At 46.4% G+C, this 27,668-nt stretch overlaps 1 protein-coding gene across 1 annotated transcript; it reads right to left on the bottom strand.

Annotated features, from left to right (window-relative positions):
* Positions 1-19,060: 19,060 nt before the first annotated feature.
* On the bottom strand, positions 19,061-25,794 carry LOC137474707 (retinoic acid-induced protein 3-like). Its single transcript, XM_068191519.1, has 4 exons — positions 25,592-25,794; positions 22,124-23,079; positions 21,095-21,138; positions 19,061-20,399 (listed from the first exon to the last, which is right to left on the bottom strand). Exons 2-4 carry the CDS (start codon positions 23,046-23,048, stop codon positions 20,307-20,309), a joined length of 1,062 nt encoding a protein of 353 aa, XP_068047620.1. The 5' UTR covers positions 23,049-23,079; positions 25,592-25,794; the 3' UTR covers positions 19,061-20,306.
* Between the last annotated feature and the right edge of the window lie 1,874 nt (positions 25,795-27,668).

Consider the following 27,668-nt stretch of genomic DNA (forward strand, 5'->3'; position numbering starts at 1 on the left):
CCTTTTTCCATGCCTATGCCTTAGTCTTTTATGGACTATAAAAATAATTTTAGAAGAACACTTGCTGACCCTCCTGATAGTCCCACTCCTTCATTCCAGACCAGGTCCTCAGCTGCACAGACTCTCTTGATCTCTCCATGGCTTGTTTTTATCTCCTTTGTGCTTCCAGAGTTCAGTGCCGAGAAAGCCAAAAGTACTTAATTGACTGGTGCCTTACAGGAGTAATGTCCAAGCGTAGGCAGACTATTAGTCTCACCTGAGACGGGCAGGGGAACATGGCAAAAGTACATACAGAGACTTTTTTATCTCCTTCAGTTTGCTGCAGCTGTAAAATGCTGCTTTTATCTTTGCCATTCCACAAACTATCTAAAGGGACACGGGCATTACTGCCAACACAGCATAGAGAAAATAAACATCCTTTACATTAATACAGAGTGTGCAAAAGATCAACGCTTCTGTTGTCTGTCTGAGAAATGCCATTCAGAGAAAGATCCAGATTCTGTTTGCAGCTTTCTTTTGTTTGAGGAGAGATGTTTTGGTGTATGCCGTGTCTTCATGTCAGCTAGCAGCTGGACAATGTGACCTGGAGACCTCAAGATTGTTTCCTCACCTTCCTATTACTTTTGTGTAACATTTCTTCAAAACTAGCCTATGCAGGGGCCAAAGCAGAAATATGTGTGGTTGTCTAATTGAATTAGAGAAATGCATGGCTGGGAAGAAAGCAGATGCTTATTACTTGTGATCTGAGGGTGCATCTGAAGAATGGTGAAAATATGGTGAAACTACCATGGGTGCCAATCTAAAAACATTTTCTTAAAAGGTGTCAATTTTTGAAGGGCTACTCAGACCACCTGTTTTCTTTAGAGGAGGAAAAGGAAAACATGGCTGTTCTGGGAAACAGGGACTTGGGTAAATAATGAGTAGCCTTTTGGAAACTTCAAATACAATAGCAAGTGTGGGTCATGTTTCAGGGAGAGTGGCAATGTTGAAATGTCAGGCATCAAACCAACATTTTAGCTGTTGGCTCTGCCAAGGACACAGCAGAATGCCCCCAGTGGGAACACTCACACACCCTTCTACTGGATGTGTATAATGCATTACCTGGACTAAAAGAGGTGTGCTCCTCTGGTCATTAGGAGCCCCATAGTTCAGGTGCTTTCCAAAAACCATTTTCCCCTGGAGCTGAAAGAGACATTTGTCAGATGGCATTGTGGCTTCTGGCTGGTCAAGCTGTTGCACGTGTGCCTGCTTTCTGAGAATAAATCTCAGCAGGAAAAGGAGAAAGCCTGAGATTTTGATGTGCTTTCCTTTTCTCTCTTGCTGAGCCATATAAGAGCTTTGCTGTGAACTTCATGAGAGTTTCAGTCACCTGCGTGCAAGAGCAGGTAGTTCAGGATGGGTAAGAAGAGCAGATGTCATTTAATTAAGCAAAAAAACCAAACAACAATGACAGGGAAAAGCTATTGGCTGTGGTTAGTGATTGCAGTGCAGGGGAGAAAGAATAAAAAGAGAAATCAAGACAAACAAAAAATTAGGCTTTTGAAGGAATTTTTGAAGCAGCAAATGCCCTTTTCAGCTTCTACCTGAATCCAAAGGGACCGTTCATGTCCCATATTATTTTAGCCTGTATGGGCGAGGAATGGAGGAGCACAATATTGTCCAGTTTATGCCTTCCCAGGTTTGTTTTGGAGCTTGTGTGGATACAGTCTGGCCACCTGGGGTGAATATCCTTCAATGATCAAAACCTTGAAATTTCTCAAAATTTATCTTGTGAAATCTCAGATGTTAGGGATGCCAATAATAAACCTGGTATAAACAGAGCTGCAGAGCTCAGCAGCATGGTAGGGTTCTTTTATAAAGTGCATACCCTCTGAACAGAGAGTGAGAGCTTCAGACCCAACAGTGAGAGTAAACATCTGTAGGCTCTGCCTGTGCAGCCCTGCTACTGGCCTTTTGCATCAGGCAGGCAGGATAGAATTTCATAAACATTGTTAAATAATGTCAAAGCCTTAAGCAAACTGAATTGCCTTGTCTTTGCACATAAAAATGCTTGTGTTTTGTCTGCATTTTCTACAGTTTTGAAATAAATAAATAAATAATAATATTGTGATTTACAACTTCTGTTCTGATCACTGACTTTGTCAGCTCAGTGGGAGTAGTTGATTTGCTAGACCTTAGGTTGCCAGTTTATCTTTCTGTTTGGGGTACTAATCATGTCACAGCATTTATAAATAGTCATAATGCTTTTTCCAATAAATCACTATTTTGGGTATCCTGGTGTGGCCCTGCATTATCTGACTGTGAGAGACAGGAGCTGATGAAATAATCTCCTTCATTTGTTCCAGCCATTGAGAGGCTTTAAGTGATGTATTTGTGTTAATGTAGAAACAAGGGGCCCACTTACCTGAGGAAAATTATGCGTTCCTGTGGCTGGGGTTTACAGGCAGTGAACACATTAACGTTCAGATAAATACTGGTGACTGATTTTCAACATGATCTACGATCCAGAAATGTTAGACATTTTGTCCCATTGAGGTCCATCTAGCTTGGTGCCCGTCCCTGTGATGGACAGTACTGGACACCTGAGACAAAATTACAGGAACAGTGCAACTGTGGGCTCAGACCTCCTTTAAATATTTCCCTATCTCTAGTACAATGTGGCCCAGGGATTTTTGTTATTGTGCTTGGTGGACCCAGGTAGATTTTGTCTCATGCATTTGTCAGGTTGCTTTCTAGAAATAACGTAAAGTTACTATCCATGGCATCCTTTTGTCCTTGGTTATGGAAAGGTAGAAACACTTTTTGTCTGAGGGTTTCCAGCAGGCTGTCTCTGCTCCTTAGACAGCTTTTTGATACGCCTCTGTCACTGCCAATGAATGTTTGTTTGGACAGCCAGAGTCGCTGTTGACATTGGAGAATTTCCAGCCAACTCTTTATGCTGGGGCCAGAAGTCAGAGGTGCATTCTGGATTTTGACCCAAGGCCAGCATGGCCACAGACACTGTTACATGCAATTGACTGCTGAACTGATGCTAAAACAAAACAAAAATTTCTCCATCCCCTGCAGTATCTCTGAGAGATTAGAGTACAGCAGATTGCCTAGAGACCTCCTTGCTTCTCTTCTGTGCCTGTGCGCTGTCCTTTCCTTTCTCCAGTGAATGATGAAATTGAGAGATTTTGGTGCTTTTCAGTTGTTCGACAGGGCACCATGACGTTGCCCGTTGTGTGTTGGTTTGAGAAGACAGTGCCGGGGAAACTGAAACTTGGATGTTTTTACGTGCTGAGGCCCCTCAGCGCTGCTGGAGGTCGCCTTGCTGGGTTGTTGGGATGTGGTGGGTTTGTGCATCACACCCTGCATTGCTGCCCGTGGCCCTTTTCCCATCCCCTCACTTGTCAGGGCAGTGGAACAGCCGCACAGTGGCTTGTGCTGCCTGCTGGGCTGGACAGGCTCAGCAGGGGAGTGGCCTTGCTAATTATCTCTGCCTCCCAGAGACAGGAGTGCCCTTGCTGCTTATTAGCAACTGGGCAGGTCCCTCTCTGTGCTAGGCAAAGCAGTGGTATGATGGCCATAGGATTGGCCACAGGAAGGGCTGCGTTTAAACAGAGCCAAATTTAAAAACATAATTTTGATGGGAATTATACACGTGCCATGTAGATTTAGCTGTGCTGGATATACAACCTTCCTAAGCTACTCCACTTGTTAGTAAGGAATTTTCCTGCTGGTAGTAACTGTGGCAAACCCTATATATTTATATATATATATATGTAGGTGCATATGGGTATAAATGTATGTATATGTAGTGTGTATGTAGACCAGCCACTTTGATGTATTGTTTGTCTTCTGCAGTCACTGAATAACTCACTAGAGCGAATGCAGCCACAGGGTGAACATTTGCAGACTGAAGTTTTAAGACTGCTAGAATGAGAATTTTGTTAGCTTCAGAAAGGAATACTTTGTAGACACATGCCCTTAATATATCGAACACTGCATTAAGAAGGTGACAGCCTTTGTAAAAGAGCTAGTTGGTTAAGTTGTCCATATACATCTTGCCAGACTTATAATACTCCAGTCACTTTAAGGGGATGGGTGATCTATGGTGAATGAGGAAGTAACATCATTATTTCCCCATTTTCATCAATCCCCATGGCAAAGAGTGTGTGAGCAGCTATTGTGCTTATGGTCATAAATTTTCAGTTTTGCGATGCTGCCCCAAGGTGATGGGTCAGAGGAGGAAGATTGTGGCTCCTAGCTCATGTCATCCCTCCCTATTTAATTACAATAATACTTCTTTTACAATAGCACTCTGAGCAGCAGCTCTCTTTCTTCTGTGACAGCATTTCAGCCACCCTAAGCTAAAAAAGAAATGCATCTCTTTTAACAGGACCATAAGTAGCTTTGGATGTATAACGCCTCTATAAAACTGCTTGGCAACATGATTTATTAGAGCAGGATCAGTGGTAAAAGTGACTTCTCTGACAGTAATGGATGAAACACTTCCAGCATAGCTACTCTGTCTCTGCTTGGTGCCTGTGCCAACAGCAGGCTGGTTTTGTCAGCTCATTCATAATCTCTGCTTTACTCTCAGCAGAATCCGTTGCACAAGACAAGTTTCAGCCACGGCAGATGCTTTTTTTTCTAGTCCTCTGTGGGAGCTGCTGCAGAAGATGGGTCAGTGCAAATGCTGCTTGATTTCTGAGACTCTGTCTGCTTAATTCGACATCCAGACCCTATACCTAGGTGGGAGTTGGGTGCATGCCACTCCCATACCCCTCACTGCTGCCCACCCCCAGGAAGAGAAATTTGAGTGACTGGGGTGAAAGGAGCTGCACTGTTCTTAGACTGAGTGTGAAGTCTGACTGATCAGCAGCCCAAGGTCCCAAGGAAGTCTCAGATGTATCTTCTGTGCAGTCCCTGTGAGAAGACTGGGTTGAGAAGCCTGAATCTAAGGTGTAGATTTTCAAAGTGCCAGTGGAAGTGAAAGATCCCAGAAACCACATCCTGCAATATACCATGTGCTGCAGCACCCTGATCTGCATTGTGACTTGAATGACCTTGGGTGTGCAACGTGACCCTGGCAGTGGGACCTGACTCTGGGGCTCCTTGTGGTGGGGCAGCAGAGACCAGCCTGTGCCATGTGGGCAACTGCACCACCCACCCTGCCTGTGCCTGGACTTGGAAGCTAGGTGGGTTCTAAGAGATGTTTGTGTTTGGGATGTCTTCTTCAGCACATGAAAGCAGAGAAGGATTGCCATGGCAACTATTCTCGAGTATTTTTCCAGTGTTTTCCAATCTTATTCATTTTTTTTTATATCTCTAGTGTTTAATTTAAGGCCTTTCCTAATTGGACTCCAAAAAACCAATTGAAGTGAATTCTCTGATTAGACAAAAAGTTCAGACACCTTCCCACACAACTTGTGAAGTATAAGATCAACAGAATTGAATGTTGCTGTGAGTAAGAGGAGATCTGAAATTTGAAATGCATTGTACCCAGACAAATGAAATAAATGAAGTCTTTTACTTAAAGCAAAGAATTGAAAAAAAAGATAGTGTACAGCATGACAATTTTGGGCACTCCCTTACTGGTAGATCTTTCTAGGCTGTTTAAACACTGATTATAGACCTTCTCAATCTTCTTTATGACTCAGCTTTGTGAAGGAACTTCTTTCAAAATCAACATGTGCTGACTCATTGAAGTATCTTTCATGAACTGTAGTATTATTTAGTCTGGGTACTTTGAAGGGAATGGTTACTGCAGTGGTGTTTCTTTGGGGTAATTACCCCAGATTAATGCCACTCCTTTTCTGGTATCTTGCTTCCACTTTGTGACTGTTTTGGCTGGAATAGAGTTAATTTTCTTCACAGTAGCTGGTGTGGGGCTGTGCTTTGGGTTTGTGCTGAAAACAGTGTTGATAATACAGGATATTTTTGCTATTGCTGAGTAGTACTTACATAGAGCCAAGGCCTCTTCTGCTTCTTGTTGCAAGTATGCCAGGAGTACACAAGAAGCTGGGAGGGGAGAGAGCTGGGACAACTAATCCCAGCTGATATTCCATTCCATATGGGGCCACACAGCATATAAAGTGGGGGGAAGAAGGGAGGGGGGATGTTCATAGTAGTGTCATTTTTCTTGCCGAGGAACTGTTCCATGTGATGGGGCCCTGGTGTCCTGAAACTCCTACCTGCCCATGGCAAGTGGTGAGCTAATTCCTTGGTTTGTTTTATTTGCATATGAAGCTTTTGCTTTACCTATTAAACTGTCTCAATCTCAACCCATGACTTTTCTCACTTTTATTCTTCTGCTTCTGTTGCCCATCCCACCAGGGTGGGGGAATCAGCGAGCAGCCGCGTGATGCTTCACTGCTGTTTGGGATTAAACCATGACACACCTGCACGTTGACACCTGTGTGTGGGAAACCCAGGCTGGAGGGGAAGAGGAAGTCCTGTGGAGGTGTAGGAAGGAGAAGGTTGATGCCTTGGTTGTGCTGTCTGGGGGGAGGGCGATGTGAGGGCGGGTTGGTTGAACGCAGTGTCTCTGGTGCCCCGTGCCTCCCGCACCGGCCCTTTGCCTTGGTGGATGCTGGCAGGGAGATTGATAAGCTCCTTTCAATAGGGCTTATGCTGTGATGGCTGCAGCACAGTTAATCACAGAATAGGAACCAGAGATTCCTCCCAGCTTCTCCAGCCCTGCCTTGAGACAGTCTACATCTCCTCCCTACAGTGGGGCCCAGGGAACAAAGATCTCCCTGGAAATTCCCTGCCTGACTCTCCTCCCGCTGTGTTGCCATCTGCTTTGCACAAGATTCGGGTATACGCCTTTGTGGAAAGCAATGCTCTTCCTCTGAGGACATCTTTGGCGCTGCTTCCCTGGAGGGGTGAAATCCTGAGGCACAAAGTGCAGCTGAGACTGTTCTGAGCACTCCTCCCTGTCCCAAGGCAGGGAGGGAAACAGAAATGACAATTTTATGAGATACTGCGTCTTGGGATCCTGATCTAAAACACCCTCCAGTTGGAAACCTGCCCAGCTGATTTCAAAATGATAAAAGCAGTCCTGCAGGTTTTGATCCAAATGGGGTAACAGAGCCTGGAGCAAATAGAGGTGGGAAAAATGGGTGCAGTTTCAAGCACACAGGGTGCCCAGGTGTGGTTTTGTCCCTCCCAGGTGTATCTGTTAATCTGCCCGTGTGTTGACCCCAGTGTAGCTTAATGCCACTCCTCTCCCATCTCACTGGGCATGGCAGTGGCACGGCTCACTGTTCCCCACTTGGAACAGTGCCTGTTGCCCACTTGGCCTCTCAGGTGCAGGCGTGGTTTTTATCAGCTTCAGAATGGCTGCACAGGACATCTCTCTGAATCCAGGAATGAAGGCCAGATCTTGAGCCAGGGGAGTCGTTTGGCTGGAGACAGCACTCCACAGAGCTGGTTTGTTCACAGGCAACAGGAGTTCATCTATTTTTCATCATGATGATGCTATTTCTGAATAAGAGAGAAAAATGCAGGCTTATTTCTGAAGCATATGATTTAGTTTTTGGCCTTTAAAATTTTGTTTATTTTGAATGGAAGCCCAGAATGCATATAATGTAGCAAAAAACTGCAGATACAGACTGGGATTTTTGTTTCACCTTTGAAGTTACTCCCACTCCTGATGCTAGGGCAGTAACATTTGAAAAGGCTTTGGATGTTTTCCCTTTCCTTGAAAAGAAACAAATGAAAATAATGATCCTGAAGCAATACCGCAGGCACCTGCTTCCAGATAACTCTGCTGAAATCAGCAAGGTACAACCAGGCACCCCAGAGAGATGAGGAAAATATCCTGGGAACTGCCACCCTGACAGAGTTTTTCTGTGACTGCAGTTCCTGCTCCTGGACATGTAGCAAGGGGATGAATACAAGCTCCCCAGACAGTCCTGATGTGAAGGTAAGCACAATTGTTTTCTTAAATGTTTGATCTCATAATCCACAAATCCGTTTATCATAAATATCCTTTCAAATTGTTGTGGCAAACTCTTCTGGACTGATTCCAGCTCCTGAATTATGAGAAGCTAAAAATGGTGTCTATTCCCATGGCTATAGACAGAGAGATGCTACTCAGAAACAAATGCACCACCAAGTGCCTTAAAAATAGCCCCTGTGGAATTATTCAGTGTTTGGGACTTGTCATTTCATAGGGGTAAAAATGGATTCATTTTGGCACAAAATATGCATAATATGTATCCACAGCTTTATAAAAAGCATTTATAAAATTATGTGTATAATTTTATATGAAATTGTTGCTGAGCAAAGAGACAAAACAATCAACAGGAACTTAACACAAGTTTTGTTCTTAAATAATTGTAAGACTTTTTTCTTAGAAATGCAGGTGTCAAAAAAGACCTTCCTCCCTTCACCCCTCCTTCCGTCCTTTCTTTAAAAGGAAGCTTTAAGGAAAAAACTTGAAATTGCTGCCATTATGGCAAATGTAATAGCTATAAGCCAAAGAAGAAGCCTGACCCAAAGTTGTCACCCCACATAAATTAATTCCATGGCTTTAGCTATTCTGGTTTTCAAAATGAAGGCCTTTATATCTCTTGGGGTTCCAGGTTTTGCAAGTGGAGACACAAATATGGTAGAAATTCAGTTGATGAGATGGTGCTCTGAGAAATAACTGGGTCAACAGCTGGAACATAACTTGAATTGTCTCTTAGTGGAGCATTTGGGGACCATGCTCTTTGTCTTCCTCTCTTGTTATTCTGCTTCCTTTCATCTCACTCGCCCTTCCAGTACTCAGGCAGGGCTGATGCATTTGTACTGGTGGGTGGGGAGGATAAGGCTTCGTTGGAGGGTCCTGGGCATCTTTCCTTTTCCACTTATGGGCTCTGCTGAAAGGGAGCAGGCACAAATATGAAGGCTTTGCTGCTGCCCTGCTCCAGGCTTTCCTGTCCATCCTCAACCTTGTAGAGCCTAGCTGCAGGCTGAATGTCCTTCTTGCCTCTAAAGGTGCTCAGTAACAATCTGTAGCAGCCTAAGCCCTAGGAAAGAGTGAAAGGTAGGGCAGGTAAACCAATATCCTGGGAAAACATTTTACAAAATTGGAGCAATAATACAGCAGAACAAAATGTGAGGCTTTATAGGCATGGACAACAATTTTGTTAGTGAACAGAGTGGTTTCGTTCACTCACATTGCACACCTGTACTCAGGTGCAGGTGGATGCCAGCAGCCAAGTGGTGGCTCACCCTGGGTCAGATTGCCACTGATAGTCCTGAGTGGGGACTGACACCCAGAGGAGTGACCCATGGCCTGCCAGGAAGTGCAGGATGGAGGGCTGGGCCTGTGAGCAGGAGGATGTCACCCCATACAACATCGTGCCTTCGAGCTGTGCTTGGGAAGTCTCGAGATATAACGTATGAGCAGACTTGGTTGCCCTGTCCTGATCGGGGGGATGAGTTACCTTAAAAATGGGATTTGGCAACTGAGAGAAGAGAATAAAACAGACTTCCCAGAACAGTGCAATGGCAAAGACAGCAACTTCACTTGAAAGAGATCCTTCAAATTGTAATGTTTTTCCTTAGAAATTGGCATTTAAAAAGCCTTTTAAATGAAATGCATAATTTTTTATTTGAAAAAACTCTTAGAATAGTATACTTTTAATAAAGGGAGTTTTTTATATAATTTCACAAAAGTCAGTAATATTTTCTGTTTAAAATTACATCCCTCTTACCATTTTACTGAAATTATTAAATGGTTTCTAGGGCAACTTACCAATAGCATTAGGGTTCACTTTTCTGTTTCTTGAGGGGTCATGGAGGTCTTCATCAGAGAAATCAAGGGATAGACAAAAATGTCAGAACTGTGCTTTGATGTTTTTCCACCTCTTGCTGAAGCAAAAAAATTGCCTGTGAATGTGATAAAAAGGAGTGAGGCTAGCTGGAGATTTATGCCCTCCTGGAGACATAGTGTGTCAGTTCTCCTCCAAGTTCTCTCATGCTATTTCCATGGCAACTCCATATAATGATAACTCCCACAGATTTTCTCCTTTTATCTGCTATTTTGGTCCCAGATAGTGATGGAGTTGAGGCATACATTTCTTTCACACCATTTGATGCCCATCGACAACTAAAGTAAATAATGTCCTCATTCTTCAGGTCTTTAGAAAGCACAGTTAGTTCACAGCCCTTTCAGGAATTCACCTGCAGAGCTGGACAGAGCTGAGACAGGAAAAGCAGTGCTACAGATGCTCACAGGAAGCTGCAAAGGATGAATGCTCACTGTCAGCACAACGTGACAGGATTACATTCCACTCCTGCTTTTCTCCTCCCCTTGGCCAGGGTAACAGATGGACACCAGGGAGGAGGCCATGGTGTAACGGGAGGATGGATGGTTTGGGTGCAGGGAGCTGCATCTCAACTGTTCTGCCCAGGGAGACAGAAGGTCATTCTGCCTGACTGGGAGATGCTCCCATTCCCCCTGATGATTGCAAATCTGGTCCAGCTCATGAAACAAGGATCAGGAGTTTCAGCCAGGCATAGCTGCAGCCAGAAAAGCCCTTAACCAAGTGCCACTAACCCATGACTTCCTCCCTCTTATGAAACCTCTGCAGCGAGATGCTGCTGGCTGATTTTACACAGCAGAAGTGGCAGGCATACAGCTTGCTTCATCTAGCTGGTAGGGCAGGACAGGCCAAATATTAGTGCTGGAGTGGAGGGTCCATAGAAATTCTGAGTCCAGCTGCCAGTGTGGGCTGAACTGAGCTTCTGTGCTTGGTTTGCAATTGAGTGCCAGGGACAACAGGACAGTCTGAATGTGAAGACCTATACCAAACATTCCCTTGCTTTGTGCCCTGAGAGCATCTGGATATTTTGACCCTCCTCATTTCTTCCTACAGAGGCTTCCATTTAAGCAGATGAGCAATGCTAGGTGAAAGGACATCCTCCTCCAGGAAGGGATCTTAAACCTTATACTTGATAGTAGTGTCCCTTCTGAGTAAGGCTGTTGCTCAGAAGAGCTTTCCTACCTGTTTGCTTCCCTCTGTCCTGTAAACCAGATGTTGGTGGGAGCATTTCTCCATCATAGGGAGAGGAAGGAGGGCACAGTATCATAGAGAGATATAGCTTGGAAAAGACTTCTGAGATCATCAAGTCCAACCTTCGATTGAATGCCACCATACCCACTAAGCCATATCATTAAATCCCATCTCTACTTGTTTTTTTTTTTTTTTTTAACACTTCCAGGCATGGTGACTCCACCACTTCCTGTAGATTGAGTCCTTGCCTGGAAGCAGCCCAGGTTTGACTCTCTTTTCTGAATGACACAGAGCAATTCACCTGGGTATGTGGGTAAGCAATCACCTAGGTATGGTAAAAATTTGACCTTCACCTTCTGCCCTGAATGTAGGAAGTATCATTTCCCCATCATGCTAGCATGATGGAAGGATAAACATGTGGAAGACCTTTGGAAGGACTCTTAGCAACTCAAAAGACATATCAAAAACAAGACAGCAGAATTTCTGAATAGCAGAGCTAAGGTCACCAATGCAAATTGGTGACCAGCACCGTGTCCAAGTGTATTGTGATGATCCCATCAAACAAAAACAATTCTACATTCCCCAGGGTAGGACTGAGGTTGAGACAGTGGGGTTAAACTCAGTAACAAATCTCTGTTAAGAGGGAGACCACAAAGACATGTTTTTAAAATCCTTATGTTTCCAAGTTCATGGAGGTTTTTTTTATTTCTTAGGATTATGCTAAGACACATATGGCCATAAAAATGATTCCTTATGTACTTAGACCTATAAATGTCTCTAAGGTGAGAACTAAAGTCAAAGAAACTTTTGCCATTGATTGTACCCGTAAGAATTTAACTTTTTTTCCCCCCAATGTTCTCACTTCAAATGTATCATCATGCTTCTATTAATTTCAGTGTGAGCATTGTATGCACAGTTGGAGGCAGAGCATGTGCCAAAAGCTGACTACATTTGAAGAGTGCACTGTGAAAGAGAAATCAGGTGAGACACTAGCAAGGGTTTAATCTCTGGGATCCTGTAAAAGAGCATGCAGCTTCTTTCAGCATTTCCTCATTCATTCCATAAAGCTGATTCCACTTTTAGAGAGTATTGCCAGACGATAAAGACAAATTATATTCAAAAAAAAAAGGAAAAACTCCTAATGAAACTTGCAGAGAGAGGACTTTCCCCTCCTCCCACCCCACTTGTCCGAGGATTTGGAAAAAAACACTTGTAGCCAGAACCAGGGCTAGACATCTCGGAAAATCTGGCTTTAGAACTACTGTCGGATGTCAGATGAAAAGTGTGATCACCACCAAGAAACGAGCGACTGATCTGGTGTGAACTCACTTGAACGCTTCGAATAGGTTAAAAATGGCCCATGGTGTGTCTTGGTGCGCTCTGGGTAGCTCGGCAGGAACGGAACCGCGTGTTCACGGTGGATGCAGATACCGCAGTGCCCCCGCCTGGCTGCTGAAGATCCGATGGCACGGTGAAACAGACGGCTCCAGATTTCGTGTCCTCACACAGGACTGGGTTTCGTTTGGCTTTCAGAGAGTTCACTAAAGCACAGTGGGCAGTAGAGCAGATGTCCCCCTAGGACAGGAGCAGGGTAGCAGAGAGGGGGACAGTGGCACTGCAATGCTGCAAAAACTGAGTAGACAGCCCTCAGGTCATTTGAAGCAGTCCCACAGTTCTTCCATCAGCCTCTGCTCTGAAGAATTGAGTATGCCTTGGCTCAGCACATACGTCCTTGCATCAGTGAATCCATCTGCTTGTGAGCTGACTTGTGCTTAAGAACTGAGCATTTAATCTTGGCCCTGTTGATGTCTCATCTCACACAAATTGTTTGCTGATTTTGACCCAAAAATCTGGATGTAACAAAGGAGAACCACAACACAGTCACTGTACGTAGTAGTGATGGTGGTGATTGGTGAGGAGGAGAAAGGACAAAGACCTGATTCTTCTTTGTGTAATAGATTTGTCTACCACAGGCTTTGACACTTGGGGTCTCCTGGCTTTCTGACTGGCATAGTCCCACCTAGGCAAGCCCAGAAGCTGGTGGCCTCCATTTGGGAGGCTGCACAGAATGGAGAGCAGAGCTGGTGATCTGTATTCTGCCTGGACAGTCACTCTGACAGAAGCATGTCCACTTGCTGCCCACTCCAGCAATTGCCCATGTCCTGGAGCCTTGTGGAGCGCCAGGAATCTGCACTGTGGGCTCTGGGTGCTGACTGATCTTCCTTGACCACAGACACCTCAGCAAAGATGAGCAGCAGCCTCTCCAGGCAACCATTTCTCTGCAGCAGTTGAAGTGCAGACAGTCAGGAAGAGGCTGGTTGAAATCAAACTAAACTGTGCCTAAAATAAAATGAGTTCAGAGACAAGCTCTTTGTGCTGCTGTATAAAACAAGCAGAACATCACAGTGGACAGGCTTCCTTTCTTTCAACTGGAAAGTTATAGTTGCTTGTGGTTTTTGTTTGTTTGTTTGTTTGTTTGTTTTTTAATTGGAACATGCTGAATCAAAGAAATCATTTAATGGTGGAAAAATTGCAAATTTTACAGAAGTTCAATGTAAGGCCATGAAATAACATTGTTGTTGTTGTTATTGTTAAAAACAAAAAGAAAAAAAATAAACAATAACAATATGATGTTGTTAGGAGTTTTAATACCTAAGCTGTTCTGAGACGCGGCTTTTCCCGCCCGGGGTGGGGTTTTTGTCAGAGCCGAGCGCATTTCCCCCGCTCAGGACCAGCCCCTCCCTCCGCGGCCGCTCCGCGGGGCAAGGGCGCCGCCCCGCGGCCGCTGGCGGAATGCCAGGAGGAGCCGCCCGCGGGCTCCCAATCCTGCCGCCGGCCCCTCTCCTCGCACCGACCCTCCCGGCGTTGCCTCCGCTTCCTTTGAGGAACCAGAACTCTAAACACAGCCGCTTCCCTGTTTTCGAGGGGGCTGCTTTCAATCTTGCAAGAGTTAGCGCGGTGGGACGAGGCCCACTGCTCTGGAGAGCACCGTGGGTACCAGGTGGGTGCTGGAGTCACTCCCGGACCCGGCGTGCCTCATTCTTTCGCCCTTGGCACCAGTCTCAGGTGGCTGCGGTAGGGGCTCAGGACGTGACAAACAGCCAGTGAGAGAGGGCGGTTCAGCACTGCTATAAAGAGAATGCCTGCAGGAACAGCCTGCTTTTTGGATTATAGGGGCGCCCTGGGATGATCAAGTGACACTGAGCAGTACTTCGGTGCCCAACCTCCGAGATTCAAGTGTGCTTGTTCGCTCTGGCAAAACCAAGAAGGAGATGATTTGCAGGAAAACATAGTTTCTTACAGCATTGAGCAAGGAGCAGTACCAGAGAATATTGAGGTCCTTTTCTCATACTGAATATTGATTAGAGAGCTCATCAAAATTTTTCAGCATTTCTCTATACTCAAGCATAGGATCCTCACTACAGACTGTTCTGAGAGAGAAACAGCAGACAGCGACGTATGCTGGAGACACAGCATTCTAGTTCAGCTCCTGACTAATTACTTAGAGAGCAAGATGCCCATTTTGTAAGTCACAGCCTTTGCTTTCTCCTCAAATGCACCTGTTACCAGTTTGATGGGAGAAACCGCTCAGCCAGGCAGAGCCCTGGCTGTCTCTGGAGATAGATGCAGATAAAATCAGCCTGGTCAGACAGGAGGGCAGCTCCTGCTCCATGCCTGGCACTTCAGAAAGTCTTGTAGAAAATGGCACTCACATCTAGCAGAGTGCTTCACTCGTCACCATAGCAAAAGCAAAACAAACACCAGTTTCCTTAGAAACTGCATGTGGCAGCGCATGTTGACTTTTAGGGAGGAAAAGAATCCTAAATAGGAAAGTACTGGGTGACTGTGCTGCAGGTAGGGAGAGGGGACAAGACATGTCCCAGGCCCAAAGGAACCAAGATGGCTGGAGTGGGGCAGGGACCCCCAGCAGAGACTCTCGTGGCCATTGTCCCTCACTGCTCAGTGCAGTGTCAGAGGCTGCCTTGGGGCAGAGGCAGCTGAGTCCCCGTGGCTGGGTGCCCCGGAGCGCACAGCTCCACTGAGTGCACCAACCCCAGCCTGGGTGCAGTGACACAGACCAGACGGCACTCAAGGGCTGGGCTTGCTGCTGCTGAGACACACCTCCACTTTGCATTCAGAGCCCCAGAAAGCAGGCAAATTTGAGCAGGGGATCTTGGATTTCCTTCTCCAGGGTTTCCTCCTAGGAGAGGCACCTGCCACTGGAGCCCTCAGCTCAGTGTCCACACCCAGGCCTTGGGTGCTATTTCTGGCTCCAGTCAAAAACTACCTGCCTTACAGTGGGAAGCTCAGGACTGTTCAGTCCCTTCTATTTATAACCCACACAAGCTCCTCCAGGGCAAAGGGAGTAAATGGTGCTGGGGAAAATGAGTCTGAAGAAGGCATTGTCCAGCAACGCATACTTATGGCAATGTACACCAACCACATACCAGGCTGTCTGAGTAAGGGTGAAGTCAGCAAGGTGAGGGAACTGGTTATTTCCTTTTATTTAGTGCTCAGGAGGCTCTATCTGGAGTACTGTGTCCAGTTTGGGTCTCTCACTGCTACAGAGCTTGATCAAGGGGAACAAATCTGGCAGGGGAGCCATTGACCATGGGAGCTGCTTGGACCATGTCACCAGGGGGAAAGACTGAGGGACCTGCTTAGTCATCAGAGGAAAGGCTAAGGGGGATCCAGGTGCTCTTGTCTATTAACTGAATGGGTGCTACAGAGAAGATGGGACCAGACTTCTCTGAGACATGCACAGTGAAAGGTCAAAGGATGACAGAGACGTTGCAAAAAGGGAAATTCTGATTAGACACAAGTCTAAAAAAGTCCCAATGAGAGCAGTCAGACACCAGCATAGGGACCCCAAAAAACTGTGTGATCTCTATCTTTGGAGACATTCAAAGCTTACCTCAAACTGGTCTTGGAGATGAGCTTTGTTCATGGCAGAAGCTGGACTGGACCTCTCCAGAAGTCCCATCTGACCAAAACCTTTGAGTGACTTTGCAGTACTGCTAAACCTACTAAAATGTAGGAAAGAGCTGGAAACAAGGAAGAACTCTGTGGCTTCTCAGAACCACCAGCTCCCTGCATGTTCTGTCAGCTTACACTTTAAAGGGAGCAGAATATTCTGCTTGGGGCAGAATAGAGCAAGAGGCATCCCATGTATTACTCATACATGACTTCCACATTGGCAGCTTTTCGATCTCGTGTTTGTCTTTAAGAAGCTGCAAAATCGATCCTTCCCTGGGGAGTGTGTGTGTGTGTAAAGGCAGAGTCTAAGTGGAAATGTAGGGCGGGCTGAAGTGTTGTTGCCCTCCAGGTGCTGCTCACAGGCTGTAGTGCAGCTGCCAGGGATGGCTGAAGGAGACTGCTCCCAGCTGTTCACTTTGCCTCTGTCAGGGACAGGAAAATGGGAGGCATTTCTCCTCTTCAGCTACCTCTGGTTCTGGTCCAGTGTGAGGAGACACACTGAAACCTACAATGTAAGGTTTGTAGTGGAGAAGGTGACTGCTGTAACTGGGCACTGGACACACCACCTGTACTGTCAGCCCTGCTGTGAGACAGTCAGTCACCCTCAGCAAAGGAGCAACATGCACACTTGGACCAAAAGCTGTCACAAGTTGTGGCCCTGTGATTCTGTTCCTTGGGGAGCAGATCTGATTAAAGTGATCTCTTGGTCCTGTGAGCCTGGAGAAAGCCCCCAGCTGAGGAAGAGGGACTCATGACCCCCATGCCACAGCAAGGGCTACTGGACTGGTAGGAAGAGGGTGAATCGCTCTCAAAAAAAAATCTTGTTTAAGGAGGGTGGCACTGGCACCAGCTGCCAGAAGGGAGAGGGAGCACTTGGGAGGTGACCCCAGCAAGGTTCCTCCCCATTCCAAGTTGTGTCACCACTGACATGGCTCTATGCTCCAGGGGTTTATTGCACCCTCCATGTTCACTCCTGGCCAGGCACGTGGAGCCCCACAGCCCTGGCAAGGCCATGGGATGGTGACCCTGAAGGTCCTGGGACTGAACAGTGTTTTTGTCCTTCTTTGCTCTTTTCCCATGACACCTCTGACCTGAAGTTCAGCAGTTTATCCTGCCTCCTGATAATCCTGGCTGCTTTCATAATCCAGGTGTGCTCTGTGCCAACCCTTCTCTGGTGTGTACATTTCTGGCTCTCTGGGCCCCGAAGGCAGAGCACCTGCAATCACCACCACCAAGGGAGCCCTGTGCAGGAGAGAGGGTAGGGATGAGCCTTAATGGGTTTACAGGCCTTCCAGTGAGCAGGTTTTCAGAAGAAACAGCACAAGGATCCTGCCTCCTCAACTCACTTGCTCCTTTTGGGTCTAGTCTGTCTGGCCCAACCAGTTTAGGATTTCCCTGGCATGTGTTTGTGATTAAGTGGCCAGCTGCTTTGGTTTAAGCTCAATTATAAGGAGAGAGGAAACTGCTGGTTTTCCAAAAGTCTCTCCTGAGGTGTGAGAAACTTGCAGCACAGCAGCACCCTTTAGCCAGCAGGGCAAAGTTCCACAGAAACTCATGTTTATTTTGGCATTTAAATGAGCTCTCACACAAAGCTGCCTTCATATCAAACAAGTGCAAAATAACTCTGGGCAGATTAGTATTTGTGTCATTACAGAGGTTTAAAAAAATTTACTCTAAAAGGCACTCTTAAATCCGTGGAAAGAGATTTGCATTCTCTGCCAAGCAGCATGCACAGTAACAACCAAATAATCAAGAAAATCACCATGCCCTGAATCAGTGGGAGTGCATATGATGGCTCTTATCCCTTCTAGTTCTGCTGCCTCTGGGGCCAAGGCACACTGGGAGGTATTTTCTGGTCTGAGGCAGTTAGTGAAGGAATTGGTAAGTGTCTGGGATATGGAAAACACATGGTGAGAGCACACTTCACTCCTATTTCTCCTGTTAGCCTGCTCCTTTGCTCCACCAGACTCCACTGAAGCAGAGGAGCTCTCTCTTTCAACACATTTTTGAATCATCCTGGGACATATTATAGTTATCAATGACACCACATCTGCTTGAAAAGCTAATTTCTTGAAAGTTAGGTACTGTTTCAAGCATATCCCTCTTACCTTCAGTCTACAAGTTAACAAGTTTCATAATGGCTTCACAAACCCTTTTCCCAGCCTGCTCTCCAATATTATATTAGGATCCTTGAGTTTTCTCCCTCAACCTGTGTTACACCTGTGGACTTTATAGGTGGAAGAAAGAGGAGGGATGGTTAGGAGGGATAATTTCCACCTCAAATTTACTAGAAAAAGGCAAGTTGTCCTGTGATACATTTCAAAATAAATCCTTAAGAGGGATCTTTCTCATGCCAAGGGATTCAGAAGCCTCAGATATCCTTGTGTTGCCCTTCAGTGCTGGTAGGCAGAGTGGGGAAGACCCAGGCTGCCTGATTCACTGTGCCTGAGGAAGGGGTTTACTTACCAATCATAAGGGTATGTGGTAGCATAACACACCATGTAGAATCTCATCGGATAGTATTCTCTTAAAAGGGAAATTATAGCCTCACACTATCAGGAGGTTTAAAAATTATCATCATCATCTGCACTGATATGATTTTGTTTCTACTTTCAAATAAAAATATTACATGCATTCAGAACATCAGAAAGACATCTTTTTACAAACTGAATTACATACCTACAAGCTCCTTTCCTATTCTTGATCATGCAAGTACCCAACAAGAGGCAAGCGAATAAATACAGGAGTATTGATACAGCAGATACAGACACGTGCAGTGATAAGAAGTTCACATCTTTCCTCTGGCATTTGCTTGCTGTGGCTTGGATTTATATTTCCTCATTTCTTAAGCACTCCTAACATTGAATCAACTTTATTTAAGAAAAGTAGCATGGAGAAGCTACTATCCCTTCTTCTGTACCCTCAAGCAGCTGACCTTTGGTCCACAGTGACAGCTTCAAAGAAGCACCTCTCTGCCATTTCTCCCTAAGTGCAACCTCCCAGGGGGCCCACTCCAACCCATGGAGAGCTATCACCCCACCAGCCATTACAGGAATCACATTTGCAAGGAAAAACGCCGGTTTCTCCATAGCCAGGCTGTTTGGGTTTTTATTAATTAAACAGTCCATATACAAAGTACTAAATAAATATACAGCTGTGTCAGATGCCAGTGTACCACACACACCCACTTGGAGAGCTCTCTGTAGTTACATATGAAATACCATGGAAAGCTATTTATCAAATGCAAAGCAGGTTACAGAATGATTCAACCCTGCAGACTCATTGCTCATCACCAGGGTGCAGTCCACACACCACACACACACGCTTTTGCTCACTCATGCCTGGGAAGAAGGGTGTCTGCCCTCTGTAACCTGGCTGCTTGGGAAATGTTTGTGTTAATGTCACAGACACACTCAGGATGAGACCGAGATCCAGGGTTCACAGGATTATATCCCACCAGGGTATCACAAGGAGCCACATGGAAGAGGCTTTGTCCTTAGGGATCCACAACCTGAAATGGCTGGGGTAGGGAGGGAGAGTTTGCAGAGGGGCAGGCACCTTGGGGAGCTCAGCTGAGGCACAGGGGTAGGAGCCAGAGCTGGAAAGGAAGCTCTTAGAACATGAATTGGAACGTGTGTCAGGCTAAATTGGTGTAGATGGTTTTATGTCTTTAAGTTTTCTTACTCATCTCCAGCATGGCCCCTAGATGATGAGGAAGGTGCTGGAAGCAAATATGAAGATGAAAAATGGAGTCTTCTTTCTCTCTCTCTCTCTCTCTCTGTCTCTTCTTCACTGATCTCTGGAGGACAGCCAGGCAGGGCTGGGAGTGGGCACAAAATTAACAGGGGATAGATAGAGATGTTCTCAGTAGTACCTGAGATGTCTTTGTGGGTGGACAGGAGGAAGGAATGTGTAGGGCTGATGCTCCTGCTCCTTCCTCTTCTCCCATCAGATGAGGGATGCAGGGATCCCCATGAGCTGATTAAAGCAGGTCCTGCCTGGGGCAAAGCCAGTCACAGACCCAGCTGATGAACTTCCTGCTTCTCTACCATTCCTGCTGGAAATAGGCCAGAATGCTCTTCCATCAGAAGAGAGAAGCTCCATTCCATGGAGACAGAGTGAGCAGGGACAGGATGGCCAGGGCCGTGTCTGAAAGCTATGTCTGAAGAATAACAGGGAGGTACGAAGGTGCCTGTGAGGGGAAAGAGGATCCCTCTCCTTTTTTTGCTGGTGTGGGTTGACTCTTCTGCAGGATCATCTCCCTTGTCACCATGTGGCCCATTCCCCGTGCCTCTGCTGAGGGGCACTTAGTCTCTGCTCACTGTGGAGCTGCTACATGGGGCTTTTCCCACCAGTGTAGTCATGGTATGGGCTTGTCCGGGCCTTGGGGCGAGGGATGGAGAAATCATTCTGGGGTTCAATGGCCTGAAAAGGAAGCACAGAAGTCTTTACCTTTGAAAACTGGACAGAAGTAATAAAATAAGGCTTATAAAGAAAACAAAGGAAGGAAGGGAGAAACAGAGCTGAAGGTTTCCTGAGAATGTGACCAATAAGGCTGTGGAAGAGGATCCTGGCAGAACAAATTTGTGATGGAGACAGGTCACCAGAGGGACCATGTGGGAACATGATGTGAGCTACTAGACCTGGCTAGGCTGTGGTCTGAATGAGGACTGGTGAATGGACAGGTGGATATGCAGACTGCCCGCTCTGGATCTGCACTGCAACTTCCAGTGTCTGCTGGTGGGAATACATTCTGGGCATGGGCTGAGGAAATAGGCACACTCTCCTGAGGAAAGGGCACAGTCTACGGTAGGAACTGTGCTCGAAGAGAGGACTTATGTGGTACCAAATCCCAAAGCATTGAAAACCATAACCTCTTCACACTGGGCCCCTTTTGCCTTCCCACGTCCCTGGACATGTCATAGCTTTTTCTTTCCTCCCATCCACAGGCACCTCCAAGAACATGTCACAGAATCACTTGGCTCCATGCAAAGCACAGGCCTGCCTTCACAGGGTCTGCTTTAGGCCCATCTGTCTTTGCCCCTTCTCCTTCCCTTCCTTTCAGCACCTGAACAGTAGCCTATAGCCTGCATGTGGTGAAAGGGGTGACATTAACTTACCTTCATCTGAAAGTGAGAAGCGTACGGGGAGTAGTTGACATTTCCTGTGTCAAAAGACAAAAGCAGGAGAAAGTGCATTAGCATTACACAGTATCTCAGAAATACCACATCAAGGGAGACTCAGAGGATCAGTGGCTACATGAGCAGCTGCTTTTAGACTGGTCTAACTGTGCAATGTGCAGGCAGGAATGGGCTATAAAATCCATAGTTGGAGGACATTAATATTTCCTTCTGAATGCAGGAATGAATGGTATTGCAAATAACAGGATGCAGGTGGCCTTGGAGTTTAGACACCTCCTATTGCCTCACAATTACTATCACCATCACCAGCCAAATCCCTCCCACTTGTATGCACAAGACCCCCTTCACAGTATTCCCTGGGAGAGCACAGCCTTTCTTATATATTCTCTCACAAACATGGGGGTCTGACTCCAGGCGATGAACGTGATACCAGTATCAAATCCACACCCAGAGGAATCACATCTCCTACCCACAGGTTTGGGAAACCTCAATTGATAGAAACATTTTGCTTTGTCCAAATCGGCAAAAGACTCATACAGAAAAGAGAGACTTTCTTGCCTCATTTTTGGATGATGGATTTATTCTTACATACATATGGGAACCTGATCACAACTGGAATAAATTACCTCCAAGGTATAACCTAGATAGGCCTGAAGAGCTGATGCACCACTAAAAGACAAAAAAAACTGATTTTTAACGTGGACTTCCCAGACATAGCAGGGTCATAAAGAGTTATATTTCAGCCCTGACATGCAGCAAGTCTCCTACTCAGTCACTCCTCCTACACATCTTTAGGTTTTGCATTAGTCCTCACTCATTTCCCTCATGTCTGGAGATTAATTTTCATGTGCATTTCCAAAGTTTCATCAGTCTGAAACCTTTTCCTAGCCTCTCATTTACCTATCCTCTTCAAATTTTTTCTTGTAGCTCTCCCATCTCTTCTAGGTCATGAGTGGTGCTTGTGTGCTTAGGGTTGGAGGGGAAGTGGAGTCATTCATTTCACCATACCTTGCACAATTTCATCTTGGGTGTAGGCACGGTTGTCCACTCCAGTTGCCTGCTTTATGAACTTGGGTTGGCAGAAGTCATTTTCTGGAGGGTAGTCCTCTAGCTTCAGAGGAGCAGTGAGGAAACAAATTTCGGGGACAATATACATTATCAGGAAAATCCAGCCATTGGACACCAGAGCAATGGCCACAACAGGATCATCCCACATTTGTTTGCCTAAAACTGTGTTGCCTTTTATGAGCATAGTGATCCACACTACCCAAATGGCAATGGAGAACAGGACAGTGACAAAGATGTGTGCCCCATGCCTCTTCCAACTTCTATATGGCCCACAGAATGTGAATATGGAAACCAAGAAGGCCAGAGCCATCAGGAAGAGCACGTAGATCAGAAGCATGACAAAGTCCTTGTTGGTATTGTCTCGAGCCATATTCAGGAATTCTTCTCTCTGGTTTACAAACATGGTGACTAAGTACTCAATGCTGATCACAACTTGTACCAGGGCAAAGGAGACAATGAAGAGCAGCAGCACCCGCCAGGAGAAGGGTTTTCTTCCTCTCACTAGTTTGTTGAGGTTGCAGGCATGGGTGAGGAGGCACGAGAAGCAGAGAGCAAAGATGACTCCAAACAGGAAGAAGCGAGTGGGACGAGTCCTGTCATTGAGTTTTATGATGAAGGCAAAAGTGAGACCAAAAATGCCGAGTGTGCCTAAAAGAAAGAAAAAATAGACGGAGATCATGTGCCGCTTGCTGTTGTCTTGGACTTTGCAGATGAGGAAGAAGAGCGAGCAGATGAGGAAAATGGTGATGAGGATGCCTGCTGCAGCCAGCGACTCCAGGACAATCCCCCAGGCCTTCTCTGTGTCACAGAGCAAGTAGTAGTCAGCGCTGATGCTGCCGCAGCCTGGGGGAGGTGACGTTGTCATCCTCTTGCCTTCTTGAACAACCTCTCCAAAGCTGTAGAAAAAGAGAAAGCACAGGCTGTCAAGTCAACCACCTGAGTACTGTCAACAGTGGGGAAGGAGAGGCAGGACAGACCTCTATCCCCACCTCGCTGGGCAAGGACACCACAGTGCTAAGGACATGGGGCAATGGCAGCAGAGTCATATCAAAGTTTGGCATTGGCTCTCCATCAAGTGCAAGCCAAGCCCCTCAGGAGGAGGCAATTCACCTTTCATGTCTTCTGCACTGTGCCTGATGTTGTGCAACATTTTAGGAGTGTGGGAAGCAGGGAGAAGGTGAGGCACCGCAGTGGGCAGTTGCTTGGTGCCCTGCAGTGCAGAGACTGAGCTGCCTTGTCAGTTCTGTGATACAAGAGCAGCTGTAGTCATAACTCAGTTTACACTCTTCAGACAAGTTCAAACAACATCAGTACCTTGTACCAGGAAGATTCAGAGAGGAACAATGCAGAACAAGAAACTTGTTTTCTTTTACATTAATTTTACCCCTTTTACCTTCTCTGAGGCACTTTTGGCTTTGGTTTACTGTTATGAATGAAGGGGAACTTTAACACCTTTTACCTTGCAGATAACTAATCTGGATGCCTCCAGCATATCCCTTCTCACTCCAAATTCAACACCAAATACAGGCCACCAGCCACTAGCCCTGAACTCATATGTCTTCTTCTTCATGGCAGTGTAGCAATAAGGAGTGTCTCAAAGACCTCACTCTCCTCTCCAAGATACTGCCTCGCACTGACTAGAGGCCTGACATGTCAGAGCCAATGCTGCTCATTGCATGAGAACTAACCACCAAGTTACTGTGTGAGCAGTCCACAAGCCAATGATGTCAATGATGTCAAGGTCCCTAACACATTCCTGCTGTCTCATCATAAGGACTTCAATGCAGTCTGAGCAAGCCTGCCTCCCAGGGGATAAGAGCTTAAGTGGGCTGTTTAGGGGAATTAAGTTCTCTACTTTCTTGAGAGCTCGAAGCATATGCAGAACCCACAGCGCAGGGGGCCTTTAGCACATCATGGCCTATTATGCATGTACCAGAGTTTAGACCATAGGGGCCAGGTACTGATTTCTAAATACTAAATCCTCAGTTAGGCTTGAGTCTCTAAAATTGATCAAAAGAGGAGTTTAGATACAATATCACAATGAAACGTGAGCAAACCTGTCCTTAATGGTGACTCATACTGGAAAAACAGGAGTTTTCTAATAGACAGGAAAAAGAAATCAACTTTGCAAAATTTAGACTTTAGTGCTCACAATGCCATTTGCCTTAATTTTCCTGCTCCAGAACAACATACTGCACTCATGAAGTTGGCTCTCAAACCATTCCAGCAGATTTCGGTGAGTGCAGATTGTGTTTTTAATAAATAGCAGTTGATCTAACCAAGGGATGAACAAAGGGTGAAAATACCACTGACTCACTCCCAGCCCCACATATGCTTCAATGAACCTGCTTCTAACTGAATTGGGGAAATATTTTTCCAGCTTCTAACCTCACTGTGTAAAAGATGTACAGCTCTTCAAAAGGCTGGCTACAATAAAATGCAGATTATTCAAATATGCAGGAACTTTGGACTGCCATGGAGAGAATGGAATAAGTGGATAAGACATGAACGAGTTTTCACAATCAATGTCCAAAAAACTTTGGAGATTTATGATCTCTTGCACAGGTAGCTGGGTTATCTGGACAATTGGGAGTAATAAATAATGAACCTTTCTGAAAATCTAGAGAGAAAATTCTAAAATTTTATCCACAGATATTTACTGTTGATTAGATTAGCTTATCTGTTCACAGCTGTGGCAGATACAGACTGGTGCTTGCTGTTGAGGCACATGAAGAGCCCAGAGAACCAGCGTGAGTGACCTCATGACAGCACAGAGCACATCCATAGCTTTGGCTCCTGACTGGTGCTGACTGCAAGTGGCGCTTGCCACAGCCAGCCACCACGGCCAGTGGAACAAACGGGATGGAAATAACCTTCCTGACTTGGAGAACTGGGCCACTTGCAACCATTTTTACTGCCTTCCTTTTCCAGAGTAGATGTCCTGCAAGGCATGATGAGGCATGAGGAGCCTCTACCCTGTCTCCTGGGTGAGTGTTGCTCCCCAGAAGCTAAGTCAGCTCATCCAGCCCCTACAGCAGTGTCTAGGAATTCCAAGGGGCTCTGCAGGGGCTCTATGCAAAGAAGCCTGTGCTGTGGTAGCTTCTGCAGCATACCCCAAATCATAGCTCTCGCTTGAGAGAGGAGGAGTCTTCTCCCTCCAACTTGACCCTCCTTTCTCATTGGTATTTGTACATAAAATGCACCCATTCACCCAGAAATTTCAAATCGTTTCCCGGGAGCGTCTCCCCGGCTCCAGCTGGCAGTCCCATCTTAGAGTCAAGGCCGGGAGGCACTCTCAGTTCACTGTGGCACCCCATGCCCCGCACAGCCATGGTCCTGCACGCCATCCCAACGCAGCTGCGGAAGGCAGGCCCAACCTGGATCCTGTAAAACACTGCCTTGATTTACCTTTCTGGGTCCTGCCTGGTGAAGGCAGCAGGGAGGCTCCGTCTAGGAGAGGCACTTATCCAGCGCACCAGGACCCGGGCACCTCCGCTCCCGCAACCCCGGCCGAGCAGCAGCTCCGCGCCCGCCGCTCTTGGGAGCTTTAACAGCTGGAGGGCTCAGGAGGTGGGGCTGAGCACGCCTATTCCAGTTCCACCGCCTCTCCTCTCCCACAGGACACGGCTGTGAAAATTCGGCCCCTGTGCCAGGAAATGAAGTAAGGCCTCCTGACGTCAGTGGGGCACTCACCCCTGCGTCGGGGTGGAGATGGAGCCCTGGGACAGCGCTGAATGCTGCTCAGTCAGGCACCTGATAAGGTGCTCTCCCGTCTGGCTCCTGGCACCCGTGGGTGGGGACCGTGACTATGAATAGCAGTGCGTCCCCTCCCTGCTCCGAGCCCTTTGCGTCTTTGCCTGCTTTCTCGGCAGATGAACTGCAAAGTAGGCGATGAGGAGGCTGTGGTGTGTGAGCGCCCGCAGTGCCCAGAGCGAGTGGCAAGCCTGGATCCGGAGATGGTTTGTTTCTGCCGGGCTCTCAGCAGGTGCTGCGTCTGCGTGCGGGGACACGACTGCTCTGCCTGTCCCTTCCACCTGTGCCAGTGAGAGTCACCGGCTTCTTTCCTGAAAAGGGCAGCTTGGCTTTCCTTGTGTCTCGCTCAGACCAGCCTGGCTTTCTGAAGGCTCGGTTCTGCCTGCTCGCGAGCGCTGAGTCACTTTGTCCAAATTGCTGGCCCAAACAGCTAATGAGCAAAAGCAATGACAAATTCCCCCTTGCTCTACATTTTATGCCTCTGGCCCGACACACCTATCAGCACAACCCCATCTAAATCCTCGAGTATACCCAATGTGTTTGTGACTTCATTTGTTATTTTAAATATTACTCACTGGGAGTATTTCATTATCCTGATTAAGGAATTGACATCAAGGCCTATTGACATGAAGCATTCAGTCCCTACACACACAGCCCCAGACCTAAAAATCCTCCTCACCTCATGAAGTTTGTACTCCTTCCCAAACCCAGGGGTGGGGTAGAGCAGCTGCACATGCCTGTGCTGAGATCAAAGTGCCCCCAGGTGTCTCATTTGCTTGTTAATTTTGTTTGGTTTAGGGCTTCTGGCTTATTTCTGGTGCTGATCCTTTTTGAATCTCACATGTGGAGACTGCCAAAAAACTCATACGAGAGAGTCCTCTCTTCCACACCCTGCAGAAGTACAAGAGAACCTGCAGGGATGAGTGGCTCATGCAGTGAAAGGCAACACTCAGTGTAGTCACTGTGGGGTGGGCCATGCTGAGCCCTGAGACAGTTCTTCATGTCCTTCCTACTTTAATTTCAAATAAAATCCTGTGTAAAATCCTGAGGCTTCTTAGGAAAAGACATATCAGGTCTCTCTCCAAGAAATTAATCTAAACTTTAAAGCAGGTCCTGGGCTTAATGAGCCAGCCAAGAAGGAGGCAGTTATGAAAAATTAAAATACAAAATAAGTAGAGATGGAGAAGAGCTTAGCACCATGTCAGTGGGACCCAATTTGTCTTAGGAAAGCATCCAAAGAAGCTTTCAAAGGCCACTGGTCACTGCCAGCCTATTTGCATCTTGTCAGAGCACATTATGGACTGCCAGCTACTTCCCTACATTTGCACAGACACAAAAAACCTCATGGAATAGACCATGTCAAATTATATCAGGGGAAGAAAAGATAAAAGTAACATGGACACTTTTCAGAATGCCTGAGAAATCCATGAGAGTCAGTCATCAGACATAACCTGTACTTTCAGAAGGTTAATGGGGCTACATTTAAAAACAATCCCAAGCGATTCTGGAGCCTGAGGGCTGCTGACTCACTGTAGTGTGAGACATGGTGTCCGTGGCTCTCATGCTGTGCCAAGGAGGGTGGAGAGGCACCACTGGTCTACAGGTGCGAGTACAAATGGCACAGTGATCACACCAGAAAGGTGAGATGGCTGTCACCTCACTTTAGGGACAGGATGTAACCTGCAGATAGAGGCACCTAAATTTAGATGTCTGATGGTTATTACCTAAATGT

This window comes from Anomalospiza imberbis, chromosome 5 (assembly GCF_031753505.1).
Source record: "Anomalospiza imberbis isolate Cuckoo-Finch-1a 21T00152 chromosome 5, ASM3175350v1, whole genome shotgun sequence".
NCBI lineage: Eukaryota > Metazoa > Chordata > Aves > Passeriformes > Viduidae > Anomalospiza > Anomalospiza imberbis.

Excerpts from the sequence above, each read along its gene's own strand:
- LOC137474707 (XM_068191519.1), bottom strand. The coding sequence starts at position 23,048 with ATGACAACGTCACCTCCCCCAGGCTGCGGCAGCATCAGCGCTGACTAC. Across the intron at positions 21,139-22,123 it reads CCAAGATGAAATTGTGCAAG|GAAATGTCAACTACTCCCCG; the intron begins GTATGGTGAAAT and ends CTTTTGACACAG. Across the intron at positions 20,400-21,094 it reads CTTCTCACTTTCAGATGAAG|GCCATTGAACCCCAGAATGA; the intron begins GTAAGTTAATGT and ends CTTCCTTTTCAG.